The sequence below is a fragment of the Babylonia areolata genome, chromosome 4 (assembly GCF_041734735.1).
Source record: "Babylonia areolata isolate BAREFJ2019XMU chromosome 4, ASM4173473v1, whole genome shotgun sequence".
NCBI classification, from domain to species: Eukaryota; Metazoa; Mollusca; class Gastropoda; order Neogastropoda; family Buccinidae; genus Babylonia; species Babylonia areolata.
This window is the reverse complement of record NC_134879.1, coordinates 38,217,830-38,240,460: the sequence shown is the minus strand read 5'-3', so window position 1 is coordinate 38,240,460 and position 22,631 is coordinate 38,217,830. Positions and strand designations below refer to the sequence as shown.

Genomic DNA, 22,631 nt, shown 5'->3' with positions numbered 1-22,631 from the left:
AGGTAGTATCACAGCGTACAGCTGACTGTCCACAACACTAACCGCTGAATGGAATGGAGCCGCTGAATGGAATGGAGAGAGAGAGAGAGAGAGAGAGAGAGAGAGAGTTTACCCACAAGAAAAAGGTCAAACGAGTGCAAGGAGTCCTTCTTAGTGCAGACTGAAAGGCTAAGCCCTGTTTTGTTGCCTGTAAAAAGGGTCTCAGTTGTGAACAGTGTCTTTGTTCAGTACTGTCACTAGTTTCCTGCACACTGATACAAGAGATTTCCATAGATTACCTGTTAAGTCTGTGGGTTATCCATGGTCAGGTGAAAACCAGGCTTGGATCATGACACAAACCACCAACACTTTAGTCATTTGATTTGGGGGAGAAATTGTTCCTTTGTTTATTGACTTATCTATTATAATATAGTATTTTCAAAAACTTAAGTCTCGCCGTATATAGATCTCTACTCCTTTTCTTTACAGCAGATGTTGTGTAGCATAAATAGATGAGTCTGCATGCTTTCACACCACCTTGAAACTGAAAAATGATAGTGTGGGGGAGGGGGGACCTCAAAAACTCACCTGGTAACTAGTTACAATAGTGAGAAGCCACTGTCTTTTATCATAAACATTATTTTCATCAATTCCTTTGTCACCATCATCAGTTTTTTAAATTTTCTCCAAAGTAGAGAACATTCAGTCTTCAACATAGTAATGCTGAGCCGAGTTTGCGCCTCTCTCTCTCTCTCTCTCTCTGTGTGTGTGTGTGTGTGTGAAGGGGGGAGGGCGATAAAGAAAGACAACAGGTGATGCTGTGACAGCTGGGTAGGTTTTCCGTGAGGGATGAGAAGGGGGGGGGGGAGGGATGAGGGAAGGGGGGGATCCAGGTGGGGGGAGAGGGCAGGCTTGGCTTTGTTAGCTGGACACGGTCCTGGAGGCATGGTACTCTGTGAGGTAGAGGACGTGCAGTTGAGAACAGGAAGTACTGGAACCCCAGTCCCCAGTGCCAGCTGTGTGCTGATGACAGTCACTACCATACACTTCACATCTTCACTAACGTTGGACAAGGAAAACAAGACAGTAGCTACGTATTCCATGAATATGGACGTCAAAATAAACAATCCATCGTGTTAACTAAAATTGTACAACATATAATCAATACATAATATTATCCACAAATATATATAATCCAGTGAGGTTTTCATGTGGCAATAAAGTGTGGCCCTTTTGGGGCATGGATTTTCTGTTTCTTGAAGAGGTAGAGTATTGAGCACCACCGCAGAATACATACTTTTTTCCCTGAAGCGGTGGCACCACAAATCACTGAGTGTTCCTAACATGAAGTGTACAAAACTTCACTGAACTTATTTTCTGAGGCAGCAACGTAAAAAACAACAACCCAACAACAACAACAAAAAACAAAACAAACAATAAACGACAACATAGTTTTCAAACGTTTCTTCAGAAAACCCGTTCAAATTGTATGTGAAGCATAGTAGTACTCTTTATGGCGGCAGTTTGATGAAACCCGTGAAGTCCATGTAGTGTAGTCTGTTGTCCGTGCAGCAAAACGTACATCATATACACACATACATCACATATTTTGTCCATTGTTCTTGTGGTCAAGTGCATTTCTTATCTCCCTGTAGCAATCACTACGTTTCTGGTATCAGATGGACACAACGAGAGGTAGAGAGTTTGCAGCAGGTCAACAAGGGAGGGAATCCATGTGACACTGAAAGGAGAGCCACGTTCACCCTGACCTTCTTCAGTGTGTTACCGAACTGTGCCAGAGATCTGGAAACTGCATGCTGTGCTCCTTCCACTCAAGACAGGCTGAGATCATCAGTACCATTCAGTGACTGTGGCTCACGATTGAAAACAGTATGCTTTTCTCACCAGTAACTCGTGTCAGTGCTGACAACAATCCAACAAGTCACTGTACTGTGATCAGTGTACATGACGGAGGGAAAACGGCTGAAACACAATGGTTAGCGCCACATGTCCTTTCTCTAAGACTGTGTTCAAACAGACTGAGGTCGGTACTGTGTGTCATCTGCTGTCCCTGTGTCTTATTCTTCTTCTGATAGACCTGTCTGTTCCTGTGCTAACTCAGACCCACAAAGCATTCCGAGATAAAGGCTCATGTTATGTGTGAATTTCTACCATATGATTTAATCTAGCAGTGAGTCAGAAAAAATGTTTGAGAAGAGAGAGGATTTGATACTGTAATTTCTTCCCCCAACAGTTCCAGCTCATGATCGTTTGATTGGAGGGTTTGGGGAATGGTAAGATAATGATTGTCCAGTGAAGACAGACTCTGCATAGAAGCTGGTTTTGCCCAGGGCCTGAGGGGCATAGAGAGAAAGTGACAGCGGCGAGAGGTGTGTATGCTGTGGACGTGGAGTGTAGAAGCAGAGCATAGAGTAAAAGGCAGGTCAGACAGGTCAGAACCTCCATGTGGTCACTATGGTGGGATTTGGTGGTCAGTCCCTGTTAGTGTGGGCAGCCAGGCGGTCAGACAGGTGACGACAGCCCTGTCTGAACACAGTCTGTTGGTCAGCCCCATGTCATGTCCTTCCAATGACAGCACACATACAGTCAGGCGCTAATGCTTGTGGGGCAGTGATAAACAAGTTCATGGTATGAAGGAGTTTCCGCCACAAATTCCCTGACACCGTGGCTGGTGATCTCACAGTCTGCTACGTCTTGTAGAGCAGGCAGCGCAGGCGGGCAGTCTCTGTCTTGAGCGTGGCCACCTCCACCCTCAGCCGGAGGTTCTCCTGCTCCAGCAGCGCCGCCCTGATGGCGATCTCGTCCTCCTTGGCTCGCCGCGCGTCACGTGACCTCTTGGCGGCGTCGTTGTTTTTCCGCCGTCTCTCCCAGTACGCCTCGTCCTTCTCCGCGTCGGGGAAGTTGCGGGGCCGTTTGCGGCTGTTTCCGTTGGTGCTGACAGAGCTGGTGGACGACACGATGGCGGCGGCGCTGGACGCGGGGAGAGCGGAGGGGCTGTAGTCACCTGGCGGGGCCTGGTCGTGGGGCTGGGAGGAGGAGGATGCCTGGGACCCTGCAGTCGCCCCTGGCGAGGGGGAGTCGGTGTGAGTGCCCGGCAATGAGGACTGCAGGCCCAGGGCGGCAGGGGGTGGGGGTGAGGTGTGGGTCACATGGTTCCTGGCGCCGCTGGAGGAAGGAGACAGCGCGGATGACGGGGGTGACCTGGAACCCCTCTTGGTGGTAGTGGTGGTGGTGGTGGTCTTCAGTTGCTTCTCCCGCTCCTTGAGCAGCTCCGTCTGCTGCTTGTACACCGTCATCAGGTCATCGGGCAGCACCGCCATGCCCTGCACAAAGCTGGGGTCCACGCCGGGGAAGGGGCTGACGCCGGGCAGTCCCAGGTAGCCCAGAGGCATCCTCAGCACCTCCTTGGGGTATGCCTTGAATGGGCGCTGCACCTTGACCCCGCTAGCGGCCTGCAGTTTGCGAGCTTCTCCCAGCAGGGTGGGCACAGGGCTGAGGGAGCCGTTCTGCCCCATGACGGCACTGAGGGCTGCCGGCGTCACGCCTCCCGCCTCCTCGGACAGCACGCCCAGTCCGCCCACAGCGGCAGACCCTGAGGACAGCTTGGAGGTCAGCTTGGACACTGCCGCTGACTTGACGTGATTGGGGCTGGGGGACTTGAACATTGAGTGACTTTGACCTTGCTCTTCACGGCTGCTGTCCCCATTGACGTGATGGCTGGGAGATAGGGTCTGGTGGAGGTTGGTGTCGGGGGACAGGCGGGAGGAAGGGGAGGAGAAGGGGGAACAGGGAGGTGGTCTGGTGGTGGTGGTGGTGGTGGACGGGCTTCCACAGTCCTCCTTCACACTGTCACACGGTGAGTCTTTGCGCTTGATGGAGAAATCCAGGGGGGCGTCCAGCTCTTCTTCCTGTTTGATGTAGACAGCAAAGTCACGTGGCTCCTCCTTTAGCGCGGCACTGTGGCTGCCATTAAAAGGTGACGTCCTCCTCACGGGCTCTGCGCAGTCCGCCACTGCACCGCCGTTGGTCAGAAAGACCGTTTTGACGTCGTCTGTATCGTCACAGGGATCCAGGCCGGGTCTCTGGTGGCTGGAGGGCGGGGAAGGAGGAGGGAGACTGGTGGCAGTGATGCTGTCCACCTCTCCGGTCTGCTCCATTTCGGGACCGCTCTCTCCGCAGGCAATCACAAGGCGTTGGTGGTTGTGGTCGTCTTCTGCTGCCATCTGCAACAAGCACACAGCCCGTCAGCGTTCATCACCACGGCATCCTTCCCCTCTTTCCCATCATTGAATCAACAAAAACAGTCACTGCAATTTCGTAAAAAATGTCAGCATCCTTCCCCTTCCCCTCTTTCCCATCACTGAATCAATAGAAACAGTCATTGCAATTTCGTAAAACCTTCCACTCTCTCCCATCATTCAATCAACAAAACTGCCACTGTAATTCAGTAAAAAAAAAAAGAAAAAGAAAAAAAAAGAAAAAAAAAGCCCCAGTCTATCAAGCATCAAGTCACACTTCCGAAGTCAAGCTTCTTTGAAACGTTTAACTGAGCACACTGTACGCTTTTTCTCCCTTTCTTTTGTCCCTTTTCTAAATACCCCACACTGCCGGCACAACAAAAGCTGAACACTTCAGACACAATGAGAATGTGGTTTTTAAAAACTCAACACTGCATGTATTATTTTGACTTCGTTTCAGTGTTTGATACTTCAGGTACAACTTTGACCTCGGCATTTTATTGTTAGGCAGTATTTGGGCTTCTTTTTAAAATGATACAATGGACACCGCAAAGACTTCTTATAAAGGCTCGATATCTTTCCAATGCTGGATCACACAGCCCATGGTTTCTATTTTAGATCGGTACTTCAAGCAGAACTTAGTAACTGAGAACGGAACAGCTTCATGTTACTAACTGCGGATCGTGACACGTGATGCCAGCCCACTGGTTTGCATTAAAGAAAAAATGCACGTGATGTTGGGAAAGGACGTCTGCGGGTGGCATGTGTGGGAGAAGCGGCCAATCTGTGACCAGCGCCACAGTCACGTGGTTCTGCACATGTTGACAAGAGCTGACCACCTGTAGAACAATGACTATGATCCAGTCACGCTCCCTGTCCTTCCAGCTTTACTGTTTTCCTGTGCCGAGACCCCCCCACCCCTCAAACCCACAATGGAGGCATGCTATCGATTGGGAAGAAAACGATACACATCTGCGAGACTTTCAGTTAATGGCAGAAGGGCAGGCCGTGGTAAATATTTCAGCCATTTTTTTTTGTAATGACGTCAGAGTTTCCTGGGTTATTCAACTTTCTTATGACGTCAGGGTTTTGTGTGTCGCTGTCGCCTGAACGTCGAGTTTAGGAAGCTTCTTTACTGACAGTGAATAGCGGTTTTTCTTTCGTTGAAAAAAAAAAAGTTTGTTTTTTTAATCTTATTTTTATTTGAACAAAGGTTCTTGTTTGCTTTTTAGTCACAAAATCACTTCATTGTTTTGAAATTATTGCCCAGTCTAGCACTCAACCGAAGTTCTTACGCAAACTAGAGACGGTTTTCTTCTGAGTTTCACCGGCCTTGGAATTAACGACTTTTCTTGAGAAACAGACTTGTTGACGCTGCTCTCACAATGTCGCTTCATTAGCGGATTGAAAGACGTCAATAAAAGCAACCTGGCGGCAGGAGATAAGATGACAGGTTACCACATGTGAACAGAAGACGCCGACAATGTGAAGGAAGAAAATGTCAGCATGGCTGTCAGCGACAAAAAATGCACTCGGTATTCCCGCCCGCAAAAACAGACGTCATCAGTGCCGCCTTGGGCCTGGCCTCGATGCAATTTATGGACCGTGACGTCACATGGTATTTCCGGCCCGGCGCGCGCCAACGTAGCGCATCATGCGAGCTGACGGTCTTTCTCTTTCAGTTCGCCGGGACTTTCGTCGCAATGGGGAGGCGAGGAGGAGGGGCGGGGCGACATGTCTTGACTTCACCGCCACAAGGAGTACACCTTTATGTGATGCGTGTACATGATGTGTGTGTGTGTGTGTGTGTGTGTGCGTGTGTGTGCGTGTGTAGGAAGCAGATTGGAGGGGTGAGGGCGGGACAGTGGAGAAACAGGTGAATCAAACACTGCCCTGTTTTCAGTGTTCAGACATAATTCCCACAAACAAGGCCGTGTGCTGTCCCCAAGTATCCATCACCCCACAACCACACAACACAAGAGCTCCACCACCGCCCTCACCCGGCGCTGTGCTCCAGCTGGCCAGACGGGCAAATGAGGGGTGAGGGCAGACTCATTTATTGGCTCCACTGGCGGACCACTCGTCTCAGGCAGTGAAGAGGCAAGGAGTGAGCGCCGTTCCCTGGGGTACCCCCAGCGCGACAGGCCAACGAGACAGAATGGCTGTCCACGTCTCCCCAATTTCATGTGGCGAAGACTGGCTGATGGCTGGCCAGGGGAGGTAAATGGAGCTGACTGGCGCCGCCAGACGGGGCCTGGAAGTTGTCCATTTGTTTCTGTCCCCCTTTACTGCCCGGCGCCGGTTAATCCCGACCTGTGAAATGGGGGGGTGGAGGGTGGGGTGGGGGCTTACTGTGAAGCCGGACTGGTTTCCCCAAGACACCACAATGTAGCAGTCACCGACTCCAAACAACACTTTTTTGGGGTGGGGTGGGGTGGAGGGGGTTATCACCCCTATCTCTGTTGCGTGTGTGTGAGGGCAGCGGAAGGTGTGTGTGTGTGTGTGTGTGTGTGGAGATAGAGTGACACAGAGGAAGAGATACAGATAGAGAGTGCGGAAGAGACAGATATATAGATAGAGAGTGAGGCAGAGATAGACAGACAGAGAGAGAGAGAGAGAGGGTGCAGAGAGTGCAGAAAGGTGGGGACGGGGCAAAGAAAGGAAGTAGCTTCCTTTTCGTCAGCTGATAAGTTTCCCCGAAAATGGAGTATGACTGCCTTCATGGTGGGGTAAAAACGCTCATACACGTAAAAGCCCACTCGTGCAAACGAGTGAATGTGGGACAGCCCACGAGCGAAGACATGGAGTGTTGGCATAGTGGTAACGCGTCCACCGAAGAATCGAGTGAATCTGAGCGCACTGGTTCGAATCCCACAGTCGCCAGTATTTTCTCCCCCTCCACCAGACACTGAGTGGTGGTCAAGCGTAGCCCAGCAACAGGCGTATGACGTCAATGTGACAGAATGGCTAAGACGTTTATCTGCCAATTCAGAGAGTCCGTGAGAGTTTCGCTTCGAATCCCACAATAGCCCTTTCTCCCAAGTTTGACTGGAAAATCAAACTGAGCGTCTGGTCATTCGGATGAGACGATAAGACGAGATCCCATGTGCAGGATGCACTCAGCGCACGTAAAAGAACCCACGGCAACAAAAGAGTTTTCCCTGGCAAAACTCTGTAGGAAAATCCACTTCGACAGGAAACCAAAAAAAATGGCAGGCAGAAAAAACAAACAAAAAAACAAACAAACACGTGTATTGCACTCTCAGTGTAGCGACGCTCTCTGTCCGAATATCATTTGTGTGCAGTCCTCGAGGGCACAACCACTATGTGTGTTCCGTGTTGACAAGATTGTGCAATGCGCTCTCTCTCTCTCACCCTCTCTCTGTACATGCCTTTTGTAATACGTCTCTTGATATTGCTCTGAGAGAGAGCGAGAGAGAGAGAGAGAGAGAGATAATTGAGGGGGAAACGAGGTCAAACAGATCGGCTCAGCATGGTCAGGACAGGTTGGAGCCTGGTGTGACGTGTTCACACTGCCAACCATTCAGCACTACTTCTTGACGCTTCACTGACTCCGTCACCGCCTTCGCTCTTCACCTCTGTGTATCGTTTTGGGGCATGCCCCCCCCCCCTCCCCTCCAGCCCCTCTCCCAAACCCACCCCACCCCTTCTTTCTGCCCCTGGCCCCCTCTCTCTGTGGCTCTGCCTCTCTCTCAAGACAACTCAAGTGAACATTGTAGCTCTGCTCTCAAACCACAGCGACGGAAACTCTGATCACTAAAATAGTATCAGTCACGGCAGCGATGTTTGTTGGGGAAAAAACGATAAATGATGAACCACTGAGATATAACTGATAAAAATAGGAAGGAAGTTTGCAATAAATGTCAATAAAACTGTCATCCCACCATGTTGAGAAGTTTTAATGTTGATTGGACTACTAATTCCAGCCCTCTTTCACTCTCATTTTGAAAGCTTTAAGAAAAAAAAAAAGGTTCCAATAATGGCTTTTATTTTTGTCCCCAACAGCCCAAGGGATAAAGTTTGTCTTTGTGACAGGAAAATCAAAGGCTTCAACTGATTGTTTTACATGACAGGATAAACACTGACTCATGCTTAGTCTGACTGGTATGTCAGTGGGACAGGATTGTGGAGCTGAATTTCATCACACACACACACGCACGCACGCACACGCACGCACGCACACAACACACGCGCTTAGAAGGAAGTAGTTACGCACAATGCACGGAACTCACAGGCCTGTATAGTATCCACACGATGTTCTGTGAAACTTATTTTCCAGCTTGTGGCAGGCACTCGTAAAATATCGGTCAACAACCTGTTCACCAGTCATCACCGCAGTCAATCAGAAGTGAAGAGGCAACGAAAAAAGCGAGACAGCCTACTGCTAACCATGGACCTTCCCCTTTCTCCGCCAGTGTGGCATCTCGGCACCAGCCAGGCAAAGCACCTGTGTTGCTGAAATGCGACCGCGTCACGGGTCGGCTGTTCACAAACCTACTGCTCTTAGTTATTAGTGGTAGGAACAGGCCATATTTCTTTCACATCACAGGGGAATCCCAGCTGTTCTTAAACGTCATTTTTTCCCCTGTGCTTTTGGCACCAGGGAGTTTTTCACTCAAAACTGACTGACGGTGAATATGGATGATGTAATAAGTCCGTGGTGCAAACCAAGCCTCTTCAGTTTGACGCGTCTGGCGGACCACAGTATAGCCAGCGCCAAGGCATGTTTATCCGGGCGTTACAAAGGTCTGACGCAACACGGCAGGGTACAAAGGGCAGAGCGGCTGCACACAGCACACACACACAGCACACACACAAACACACAGCAAACACACAGCACACACACACACGCACACACAGAGCACACACACACACAGAGCACACACACACACACAGCCTGGAGCGCTATTGCGTTGCAAGATTGGCCGCGCAGCTCCGCTGTTTGCGTCACGGCCCTTCCTCTGTCCCTGCCTGCCTGGCCAGGCAACGTGTTGATACATGCATGCACCTTTCATTACAATTGTGTAACTGGCGTTTTTTGTGGGTTTTGTGTGTGTGTGTGTGTGTGTGTGTGTGTGTGTGTGTTTAAGCAAAGTTGTCATGCTTGTTGGCTGCTCCAGCTGAGTGGGTTTTTTTGTTCACACACACACACACACACAGAGTGACACGCTCACATTCAGCAGAGAGAAAGAGAGAGATGGTCAAGCCGAGTATTTTTGTAAGATAGATCGATGGAGAGAGAGAGAGAAAGAGAGGGTGAGGGGTGCGGTGCGTGATGTATGTGTGTGTGTGTGTGTGTGTGTGTGTGTGTGCGTGTGCGCATTGCTGCGGATGTTTATAAAATCCGGCAAGCGATTAAACTAGCGGAAACAGATGATAAACTAGAATGTATTTTTTAATGGGCTGACTGTTGTTAATGGGGTGAGTGCTTGTTGCCACTCCCTCCAACACCCCACCCCTTCTCCTCCAACACCCTTATCGACTGTACTATACCCAAAAGGAAGCTGATTCACCGACTGATATATAGGTTGGGCAATACCCAGCCCCCTTTCTCCACACACCACGGTCCAGATTTCACCTTGTCTCTGCGGTCAATGCGTGGGCCGAGGAGGTAGACAACAGTGTGAAAACCGTGAAAGGGTGAAATAAACTGCGCAATGCTGAGTCCCGTGTCGCTGAGTGCAATGGGCCTTTAAATACGCTGTGAGCTGATTGCTTCAGCCGGCTATTTCTGGTCACCGAGTACAATGACTGGTCTGCTCGACACTGGGGCTTCCCTGGTCACTGTGGGCGACTACAGTGCTGCTTGTGTTTCTTCTCTGGTTGGCCTCTCCCCTTTTGGACTGCTGCCGTTACGTGGCATTAGTGCTGTGGTGCAATGGGTTGGTTGAAATAGTCTCTTGTTTCCGGCTTAGTCTGTGTGTGTGTGTGTGTGTGTGTGTGTGTGTGTGTGTGTGAAGTATATATATATATATATATATATATATATATATATATATGTATAAAATAAAAATATGATGTAAATAAATATCTATCTATCTAGCTAGCTATCTAGCTATCTATACATTACACAAATGAGACACAGGTCCGCGTGCTGTTTGCTCATGACAGAAACACTGACAATGGAATATTAATCCTGCACACAGACACACACACACACACACACACACACTGTTCAGCACAGTGCTGTAGCCCAGAGTCCATTACATCCAGTCTCCAGTTAATGGACAGAACGGGCCCACAGCACGCTCCGCTCTGCATGACAGTCACTGGGAACGTCAGCATTGATGGTGCTTTCCGACAACCTGCTTCAGTCCTCAGATGAACATATATATACATATTCACAAACACACTTAGTCACACACACATATATACATATTCACAAACACACTAAGTCACACACACATACACTTTCATAACACACACACACACACACACACACACCGTGACAGTGACACGTACACATGAACTTTAAACCAGGCAGAAGACAAGAGGTTACTCACACTCAACACCATGGCTGTTGCTGTCAGAGTCACTGCTCTCGGCACGTGTTCACAGCGATTATCTCACTCAGCCCTATATATACCGGCCACTGTCACCACTTCAATCGCTTTCACCATTCACAACCCCTCATACGCAAAGTTATGAAAAATCGGTAAACTCCTGTCACTGTTAATAGCTACGCGAAGGGAAAACTTGCCAGAAAAAAAAAAAGCAACAACGCACAACAGCTTCAGATCCTGCGTTCAGTTTCGAAAACGTGAGTACACCGAAAGTGGGAGTTGGGTTTCTGACAAAGCGGCCACGAGAGCAGGGTGCAGAGAGTGGCGAGGCCTGTGACGTGAGGTCAGTGATCGGGAAGTGACAGGGTGTGAGGCAACACACCACCAGGATGTCCGCCAGTCTCTCTCTCCTCTGAACTGGCCGCCTTTCTGGGGAAGGCGGTTATATAAAGAAAGAACAGGGTGGGGTTGGCCTCAGGGTGGGTGTGTGGGCGTCTGGCCTTCTTTCTGTCTTTCTGTAGGCTTCGCTTCCCTCTTTCTTTCCTGCCCTCCCTCTTGTTTTTCCTTAGCGATTAGCTGCTTTTCCTCCCCCACCCCCTTCTCTCTATCCCTTGAAATGTCTCTGTTTTTCTCTCTCCAGACATGTAGTGTCAATTATCGAGAGATAAATAATTTCATGCAACTGGGCTGTAAACTCTTTTTTTTTTTCTTTTTCTTTTTCCAAACCACGTAGTCAAAGTCTAAACTGAATGTTTAGTTATTGACAGTTTCCATAGAATCACCAAAGCAAACTGAAAACACTACACCGTCTGTTTACAACATCGCGAAACACACTTCAGAAGTGTTCACTTCAGTTTGGATCAAAATAATTCAACACTGAGAGCGCAAAGCAGTTATCTAATTTCCGAGGTGTAATATCATGTGACCAACAGCGTCGCTATCGAGCTCAATAGCAAAAAGTCAGTCAGCACAGCAAGTGAGAGAGACGCACCTTCATTGACAGTCCTGTGATCAACACACACACGCACCACCGACTCGACCTTCCTTCAGGTCCTAGCGATCAACACTGAGCCGACAGCAGCCGTACGGAACGCCGCTCTGTGATCACGTGAACCAGCCAGGCCCACACATGTAACTGAACCAGCCAGCTGACACAGGCAACAGCCTTCGTGTTGATCACAGCCCCGTAACGTCACGTCACGTCACGTCACGTTACCCCCCCCCCACCCCACCCCCCTCCCCTCATCCCTGGGGACGGACACAGGTGGTGCTCACGTCAGGGGTTGATGAGAGGTCACGGCCTTGAGGTGGGGGTTACGACTCGCGGTCTGTCAACAACAACAGGCCACTGACGTAACGCGGACACGGACAAACTTCACGGGGGCCAGTCCAATACAAGGCTCTAGTGGGGCCGTGAGAGTGTCACAGGAAGATCGAGAGAAATGAGAAATGACGACGTCTATTTACCCCTCCACACACACACACACACACACGGCCTGTACAGCTAACAGAAGCCATCAGCAGTGGGGGACCAGGGGAACCAGCGTGGCTGTGGCTGTGGCAGCTCGGGGGTGGGGGTGGGGGTGGGGTGGATGGGGGTGGTGTACATGTGCAGTGTAGCGGCCAAGAGTAATGGGTGAGCGTGTGGGTATCAAGGGAAGGGAGGTAAAAACGCAGTGAATCAAACCGGCAGGGACTGGCTCACTGCACGGACTACTGGGTTTTTCCCTTCACCCCGACCTCGGGGATGATACCTCTCTGACACACACTGACCCCTCCCTCACCCCTCCTCCCTTTCTCTTCATGCACACACACACACACACACACACAGAGGGGCACTCCCTGACACGTCATCTCAGTTTCATGTCCAAAGGTGACGCAATGATTCGTCAGTCCCACACTGCTGTTGTTGTTGCTATGTTAGTTTACTGTATCACTATCCACCATCATCTCCAATGAAGAGACTTCAGCCTCTGTCTATCGGTACACCTTTCATTTCAAAACAGTCTTCCATTACCGCCCCTCCCTCTTTCAAGACGGCGTGTAAACTGCGGAAGTTGATATAAGTTATTTTTTATCGTTACCTTAAAAAAAAAAAAAAGACGAAAAAAAATTCTTTCAGATCCATTGAAATATTCTGCTAGTTTGCACTTGACAGTCTTGGCCACATCTGATCTGTATTTCACTAATACTCAAACAACTTAAACGTTCACCTTACAGCCTATTCCCATCTTTACCGATCAGATACTTATATCAAAAGAAGGTAACGTATGCAGAATGATTCCTACAGTATCCAACCATGAAGGCTGTCATGATTCCGTCGACTCAGCTTGTTCATTCTAATTATTTCAGTAACCTCAACAAATAGTCATATGCATTGAACACGTCGACAGTGTAGTTAGTGTCATTCTGTGTGTTCTGTCCATAACTTTGCTTCCTTTTCTTTGACTACGGACAGGAAACGGTAAATTATTGGTCTAAACCCCACCGAAATCAGCCAGTTCTCTGGTCTGAACCCCACGAAATCAGCTAATTCACTGGTCCTAAACCCCACCGAAATCAGCTGCTTCACTGGTCTGAACTACACGAAATCAGCCAGTTCTCTGGTCTGAACCCCACCGAAATCAGCCAGTTCTCTGGTTTGAACTCCACGAAATCAGCCAGTTCTCTGGTCTGAACCCCACGAAATCAGCCAGTTCGCCAATTCAAACCCCATCGAAATCCCAGTCGGGATAATTTACAAGATCACTGCGCGCTTTACGACCTTCGTCACTGGCTATTGATGGCGGCTTTCGATGGTCGCGGAAATTCCTGTCGTGCCTTTGTCAGTGCGTGTCAGTGGGGTCACACCCCCACCCCCAGACCTCGCCTTTTTTTCCCCTTTCTTCTTTTCTTTTCTTTCTTTAAAGTTGGCGATGACAACCCTGGATTCCTAATCAGCAGAAGAGACATCATTTGATCCCCCAACCCAAAGTCTGTTACAGCAAAAGACAAGGGTCGATTGATAATGTAATTATTTAGTCTACAGACGAAAAGTGGAGGGAAATGTTTTTTGTTGTTGTTGTTTAATGCAGATTTTGATTGTAAATGCGGAAACAAAACAAAACACACACACACACACAGGCCCCACATTGGTGACACACACACACACACACACACATGCACAAACCCCCCTCAAACAAACAAACAAACAAAACAAAACAAAAAACCCCGTTAAAACAAATCACCGAAAATCTGTTTTTGTGTGTAGTGTTCGTTTCGATTTATCAGAACTGGAAAGTAGTGAGGAACACAGGGAAGTTTGATCGTTTTGATCTAGGAGCATTACAACCGAAAATGCGTTTGGCGATTCCGTGATATTCATTGAGGCTGATAAGTTGCGATGAAGACAGGGAAAATTTGAAACTTTATCATATCTGTATTGTGATTAGATAGTAAAACAATGAAATGCCGATCCATGTTGGCTGCCTTAGCTGGGTGGAATTTTTCGGTTTACAGTACACAACTTTTGGTTCTACACACACACACACACGCACGCACGCACGCAAGCACGCAGCACACGTACGCACACACACACACACACCCATGAACGCACACAAATTTATACCCGTATGACAAAGAAGTAAAGCAGAACCACTGCCAGTGGAAACAGTGTGTCCTGCAGTCCCGACCAATCAAACTTTTCACTCACATCCGTGTGGACGTTACATGTATGTATATGTATTTTAAACTCCACACGACCCCTACTGACCAGTGACTGGTCCTATCCTTTGTCCTAATGGTGGATTGGACAATGGACTGTGGCTCTTGGTGACCAGTTCTGTCCAAATGGTGGATTGGACAATGGACTAGGGCTGTTGGTGACTAGTTCTGTCATAATGGTGGATTGGACAATGTACTGGGGCTCTTGGTAACTAGTTCTGTCCTAATGGTAGATTGGACAATGGACCGGGGCTCTTAGTGACGCGCGCGCGTGCACTCACACACACACATACTTGCACACGTGCACACACATACACGCACGCACGCACGCACACACACATACATGCACACACATGCATATGCACACAAACACACACATGTATACAAGCAGCCCACAAACTCGTAAACACACGCGCGCGCACACACACACACAGACAAAGGTGATCTGATTTTTCGACATTGGTCCCTAATGATGGGGAATGTGAACAAGTAACATGATTAGTATTGAACATACAGCGGAATGAGAGAAAGAGGGAAAGACCACTTCATGAACTGTGTCCATTACTGTGACACCAGTGTGAGTCGTTTCAGTGACTTAACACCATAATCAGGATAATCTGCAATCTTTCGGAAGATTATACAAATAATGTCGGAAGACTTCTTTTTTTTTTTTCTTTTTTGATGGAAGTTTTGTCCTTGGACTGAAACCTTTATATCTAAAAAAAAAAAAGAAAAAAAAAAGAAGAAAAAAAGAGAAAAAGAATAGCCTGTCGTTTACAGTGTGTGTGTGTGTGTGTGTGTGTGTGTGTGTGTGTGTGTGTGTGTGTGTGTGTGTGTGTGTGTGTGCGTGTGTGTGTGCGTGCGTGCGTGTGTGTGAGAGAGAGGTGGTCGAGAGAGAGCGAGAGAGAGAGAGAGAGAGAGAGAGAGAGAGAGAGAGAGAGAATTCGAAAACACGAAAGGAAAATTCATTAACCCCCCCGAAAAAAAAACACCCACCCTTCTGCCTTCACCAGAAACCAGTGATAACAGTGTCTCTATATTTGTACACCTCTCAACACGGACTTACAGTTTCAACTGGAAAACAAATCTCCCCGCCCAATTCCTGGAACGACAGACCAGGCCTGTGCATCAGTTCAAGGAAGGGACATTGTTCAGTTACTGGGTACTGAAGGGAAAAATACATTGTACAGTTACTGGGAACTGAAGGGAAAACATACATTGTACAGTTACTAGGTACTGAAGGGAAAACATACATTGTACAGTTACTGGGTACTGAAGGGGAAACATACATTGTACAGTTACTGGGTTCTCAAGGGAAAACTACATTGTACAGTTACTGGGTACTGAAGGGAAAACATACATTGTACAGTTACCAGGTACTGAAGGGAAAACATACATTGTACAACTAGTTACTGGGTACTGAAGGGAAAACATACATTGTATACATTGTACAGTTACTGGGTACTGAAGAGAATACATACATTGTACAGTTACTGGGTACTGAAGAGAAAACATACATTGTACAGTTACTAGGTACTGAAGGGAAAACATACATTGTACAGTTACTGGGTACTGAAGGGAAAACATACATTGTACAGTTACTGGGTACTGAAGGGAAAACATACATTATACAGTTACTAGGTACTGAAGGGAAACATACATTGTACAACTAGTTACTGGGTACTGAAAGGAAAACATACATTGTATAGTTACTGGGTACTGAAGAGAAAACATACATTGTACAGTTACTAGGTACTGAAGGGAAAACATACATTGTACAGTTACAGGTACTAAAGGGAAAAATACATTGTACAGTTACTAGGTACTGAAGGGAAAACATACATTGTACAGTTACTAGGTACTGAAGGGAAAACATACACTGTAAGAGTTACTGGGTACTAAAGGGAAAACATACATTGTACAGTTACTAGGTACTGAAGGGAAAACATACACTGTAAGAGTTATTGGGTACTGAAGGGAAAACATACATTGTACAGTTACTAGGTACTGAAGGAAAAACATACATTGTACAACTAGTTACTGCATACTGAAAGGAAAACCTACATTGTACAGTTACTGGATACTGAAGGGAAAACATATATTTTACAGTAACGAAATATGAAGGGAAAACATACATTGTACAGTTACTGGGTACTGAAGGGAAAAATACATTGTACAGTTACTGGGTACTGAAGGGAAAAATACATTGTACAGTTACTGGGTACTGAAGGGAAAAATACATTGTAAAGTTACTGGGTACTGAAGGGAAAACATATATTGTACAACTAGTTACTGGATACTAAAGGGAAAAACATATATTGTACAGTAACGAAATACTGAAGGGAAAACATGCATTGTTCAGTTACTGGGAACTGAAGGTAGACTAAGGGGAAAACACCACTGTGTGACCAGAAACCAAAAGCTGACTGCACGGATAGGAAAGAGTTCCCCATGACGATAGCGGAGTGTGTCCTAATTCCCTGACCCCTACCTGACCTGACAACACTGTGGCCGCCTGATATATGATGCAATGCTGGCCGTTAGTTGCGCTCTCTGCCTGCTCTCTATGGGGGGTAGGTGGGGTGGGTGGGGTGGGGTGCTGCAACGCTGGCCGTTAGTGGCGCCCTCTGCCTCCTCTCTATGGGGGGTAGGAGGGGTTGGGTGGGGTGGGTGCTGCAACGCTGGCCGTTAGTGGCGCCCTCTGCCTCCTCTCTATGGGGGATAGGAGGGGTGGGGTGCTGCAATGCTGGCCGTTAGTGAGGCACCCTCTGTCTGCTCTCTATGGGGGGTACGAGGGATGGGGTGGGGTACTACAATGCTGGCCGTTAGTGGCGCCTTCTGTGGGGGATAGGTGGGGTGGGGTGCTGCAATGCTGGCCGGTAGTAGCGCCCTCTGTGGGGGATAGGTGGGGTGGGGCAATGCTGGCCGTTAGTGGTGCTCTTTGCCTGCTCTTTGAGGGGGGTAGGTGGGGTGGGGTGGGGTGCTACAATGCTGGCAGTTAGTGGCGCCCTCTGTCTGCTCTTTGTGGGGGGTAGGTGGGGCGGGGTGGGGCAATGCTGGCCGTTAGTGGTGCTCTTTGCCTGCTCTTTGTGGGGGGTAGGTGGGGTGGGGTGGGATGCTACAATGCTCGCCGTTAGTGGCGCCCTCTGTGGGGGATAGGTGGGATGCTGCAATGCTGGCCGTTAGTGGCGCCCTGTGTGGGGGATATGTGGGGTGGAGTGCTGCAATGCTGGCCAGTAGTAGCACCCTCTATGGGGATAGGTGGGGTGGGGTGCTGCAATGCTGGCTGGTAGTAGCGCCCTCTGTGGGGGATAGGTGGGGTGGGGTGCTACAATGCTGGCCCATCTCCCACACACTCTCTCTCTCTCTTTAGAACATACATGCTTGGACACATTACATTGTACTTCCGCCTGTGTGTTTGTGTGTGTGTGGTGAGTGTGTGTGTGTGTGTTGGTAAAGGTGGTGTTTGTTTCTGGCCCATGAAGAAAACCTCGTGTTAGCACTTAACAAAAAAGAAAGAAAGAAAAAAAAAGTGCTCCACAGACTTGCATTCAACTGAGGGGGAAAAAAAAGCGCACAAGTACTTATTGATTATCATCGACACTAGGAAATAAAGAAATTTTCCTACTCTCTCTCTGTCTGTCTCTCTGTGCATCACGCACACACACGTGGAATGGCGTGCCAGCTGCCACCACTCCATTCACAACTTGCACAACAGCACTAACCCACCCGACATCGGTATAATGATACCCATAACGTCATCACTCACTGTTGCTACAGTGATGACGTCAGTCAAAGCCCAGCCTCTCATCGACCCCAACAACCACACCCCCCTCTCCCCCTCCCTCTCTCTCTCCAATACAGTGCTTCGGCTAATTTTGCCAGTGTATTATATTTTAATCTGCACATCAACTTAAAAACAATCTTTTAAATCGAATATTTATTTTACCTTTCGCCATTGCATTTGCTATTCGGTATGTCTTACATGAAAAAGCAGGGTATGAGCTCTTCCATGTCTTCGTTCGCCAAACGCTGCAATTGATTATGTTTCATCATCAATATAGACGTTCAAACCAACACCCCACCTCCCTCCACGTGATTACACCCCCTTCCCACTCCCACCCCCACACCCCATCCTCCATTACGGACCTAACAGTGATGTAACAGGAAGCAGTGAGGTAGAGAACAGAGCTCCTGACGTCACTGCTCTTGACGTGAACAGAAGTGACACACACAGGCACACAGATGTCCAGCTTTCTGAAAACTGTGGAGCCAACATCAAGCAGTATATATTGAAGTGGAACGCTGACGGCCAGGGTCAAGTGGAGTGTGTTGTGTAAACGTGAGCTATGGCAGGCTGTGTGTTTGGTAATGACTTATGTATGAGGATGAGGATATGGATACTTATATGGCGTCTATCCTTATTCAGAGACCAAGCTCTAAGCGCTTTACAAACACGGAGTCATTTGTACGACAGGCTGCCTACCTGGGTACAGCCGACTGACGACTGCCATTGGGAGCTCATCATTCGTTTCCTGTGTCATTCAGTCACGTTTCAGTCACGCGCTCACACACACACACACACACACACACACACACACAACACACACACACACACATGGCATTTTACGTGTGTGACCGTTTTTTATTTATTTATTTATTTTTATTTTTTATCTATCTCCGCCATGTAGGCAGTCATACACCGTTTTCGGGGATATGCATGCTGGATGTGTTAATGCTTCCATAACCCACCGAACGCTGCCATGGATAAGATCTTTAACATACGTATTTGATCTTCTGCATGCGTGTATATATATATATATATATATATATATATATATATATATATATATATATACACGAATGGGGTTCACGCACCAGCAGGTCTTCACAAATGTCGACCTGGGAGATCGGAAAAATCTCCATAACCAACCAGGTGCGACGGGGATCGAATTCAGGAAACTGGGGCAAGACTCCAGTGTCGGCTCTAACCATGTAACCACCACCACACTTTTCAATGTGCAGCTGTGTAGTTATGTATCTGTGAGCTGCGATATGTGACGTGTCCTGTCGGGTGTCTTATGATGCCTTGTGTGGATGTGTAACTGTTATGGACGACATGTGACGTGTCCTGTGTTTTGTGATGCCTTGTGTAGATGTGTAACTGAGCTACACCATGTGACGTGTCCTGTGTTTTGTGATCCTTGTGTAGATGTTAACTGAGCTACACCATGTGACGTGTCCTGTGTTTTGTGATGCCTTGTGTAGATGTGTAATGACCTACAATAGTGACGTTGTTTTTATGCCTTGTGTAGGTTTGTAACTGAGCTACACCATGTGACGTGTGTTTTTGTGATCCTTGTGTAGATGTGTAACTGAGCTACACATGTGACGTGGGTGTGTTGTGAGTACACAGGTGGTGATGTTTGTATCTGAGCTACACCATGTGACGTGTCCTGTGTTTTGTGATCCTTGTGTAGATGTGTAACTGGCAGCTACACCATGTGACGTGTCCTGTGTTTTGTGATGCCTTGTGTAGATGTGTAACTAAGCTACATCTGACAAGTCGTGTGTTTTGTAATGCCTTGTGTAGATGTGTAAATGTGAGCTACAATATCTGACGTGTGTTTTTTTAATGCCTTGTGTAGGTGTGTAACTGAGCTACACCCTGTGACGTGTCCTGTTTTTTGTGATGCTTTGTGTAGATGTGTAACTGAGCTACACCATGTGACACGTGTGTTTTGTGATGCCTTGTGTTGATGTGTAACTGAGCTACACCATGTGACACGTGTGTTTTGTGATGCCTTGTGTAGATGTGTAACTGAGCTACACCATGTGACACGTGTGTTTTGTGATGCCTTGTGTAGATGTGTAACTGAGCTACACCATGTGACACGTGTGTTTTGTGATGCCTTGTGTAGATGTGTAACTGAGCTACACCATGTGACACGTTTGTTTTGTGATGCCTTGTGTAGATGTTTTAACTGAGCTACACCATGTGACACGTGTGTTTTGTGATGCCTTGTGTAGATGTGTAACTGAGCTACACCATGTGACACGTGTGTTTTGTGATGCCTTGTGTAGATGTGTAACTGAGCTACACCATGTGACACGTGTGTTTTGTGATGCCTTGTGTAGATGTGTAACTGAGCTACACCATGTGACACGTGTGTTTTGTGATGCCTTGTGTAGATGTGTAACTGAGCTACACCATGTGACGTGTCCTGTGTTTTGTGATGCCTTGTGTAGATGTGTAACTGAGCTACACCATGTGACCTGTTTATTTTGTAATGCCTTGTGTGGATGTGTAAGTGTGAACTACAACATCTGACGTGTTTTTTTTATGCCTTGTGTAGGTGTGTAACTCTGAAGTACATGTGACGTGTCGCATATTTTGTTATGCTATGTGTAGATGTGTAACTGTGAGCTACGACATGCGACATATGTGTTTTGTAAAGCCCTGTGTTTATGTGTAACTGTGAGCTACGACATGCGATATGTGTGTTTTCTCATGCCCTGTGTAGATGTGTAACTGTGAGCTACTGACGACATGCGACATGTGTGTTTTGTCAATGCCCTGTGTAGATGTGTAACATGTCGTGTGTTTTGTAATGTCTTGCGTAAGCCACAACCGGCCTCAGTCACCGTTACAGAACTGGAGAACTGCTGTTGTTTGCTGTGGATTGTATGGCGTTGCAGTGAACTGGCTTATCTTGCAATGTAGTGTGTGTGTGTGTGTGTGTGTGTGTGTGTGTGTGTGTGTGTGTGTGTGTGTGTGTGTGTGTGTGTGCGCGTGTGTGTGCATCAAGTGTTTCAGTTTTCCTAAAGGTACTGTCCTCAATGGCAGCGTGTTCCACTATCTGATACCCTCGAGTCGGCAGACTCGGTGAACACTAAGAGCGCTGAGTGAGAGACAGACCACCACACCACACTGCTGGTCATTTCGCCTTGTGCAATCCCACTACACCTGCCTGTCTGCTGTGCCGATTTAAAAACAATTAAAAAAAAAAATCCCCTTCACATGTTTACCACGTCCACGATTCTCCCTCCCCTACATTCCCTTCTCTCTTGAACCATAAATGATGATGCAGTATCAGTATCAGTGGCTCAACTGAAGAGGCGTCACTGCGTTCGGACAAATCCATATACGCTACACCACATCTGCCAAGCAGATGCCTGACCAGCAGCGTAACCCAAGTGACGCGCGTGTGTGAATCAATTCTCGGTCAACTTTGTGTGTGTGTGGACATGATCCTCACGACCCCCCTCTCCAGTCCCTCTCCCCCCTCCGTCTCCCTTCACCCTCTTCAAACGCACACTTGGTGATTTGCATTCAACAACCTTTCTGTTCAAATCAAGGTGATCAACAGCTGGAGAGAGAGAGGGGGAGAGAGAAAAAGAGAGAGAGAGAGAGAGAGGGGATTGCGCGAAGTGCCGACCGAATTACGTGAAATCGGCCAACACGACGGTGAACAACACACCTCAGTTTTCACAGCTCACAGGGTTCATGGCCTCTTTCCACACGGCCTCCCCCACCCGATCCCCACCCCCCATCCCACCCCTCCGCCTCCCAACGCACACACACACACGGCATTTTACTCTCCACAGCAGTAGGCCTACAGTTACAAAACGATCTCAATTTTCTTTCCCACACAGCACACAGCACAGCACAGCAGAGGCCTACATCGTTCGCCACACAGTCCGACACGTTGCTCCGACCTTGACACCCTCCCTCTCCTCCCGCCCTCCAACCGCCTCCACGTAACACGGGTTGTTTTTTTCTTCAGCTGGAGGTTGAGCAACAGTTTATGAAGGACTAAAGGGGGGGAACCCCCCCATCACTGCCTTACCTTGAACATGGAGGCAGCGGTGTGTGCTGATGTCTGTGCGATGTGGGGGTGGTGGTGAGCGATGGGGTCCCTGAAAGGTGGCGTAAAGCTGCTGTCCGCACTGACCGTCACTGCTGCCTGCATCACGGACTGTCCACCGCCTGCCCAACGTGCACAACTGACCCCACATGACGCGCCCGGCCCTCTGCCTGCCGTATGCAAATCACCCCCCTTTCCCCAATCGCCTCACCCAATTTAACCACCAATGGCTGCCCCGCGCCGCGCGCGCTGCGAGGCACGTTGTGTTGGAGAGCGGTGACGTCAGTGCGCGTGATGGA

General features: G+C 48.2%; 1 protein-coding gene across 4 annotated transcripts in view; it reads right to left on the bottom strand.

The window, feature by feature from the left end:
• LOC143281147 (uncharacterized) overlaps positions 1-22,502 on the bottom strand; it is a 24,753-nt gene extending 2,251 nt beyond the window's left edge. The window contains exons 1-2 of one of the 4 annotated variants that reach the window (XM_076586149.1): positions 22,315-22,502; positions 1-4,223 (exon numbers count right to left, since the gene is read on the bottom strand). The exon at positions 1-4,223 is cut by the window's left edge and continues 2,251 nt beyond it. In XM_076586149.1, coding sequence (XP_076442264.1) covers positions 2,688-4,223; positions 22,315-22,437 — 1,659 coding nt within the window. In that variant the 5' untranslated portion in view covers positions 22,438-22,502 and the 3' untranslated portion in view covers positions 1-2,687. The other 3 variants (XM_076586151.1, XM_076586150.1, XM_076586152.1) reach the window with 3 other exon arrangements.
• Between the last annotated feature and the right edge of the window lie 129 nt (positions 22,503-22,631).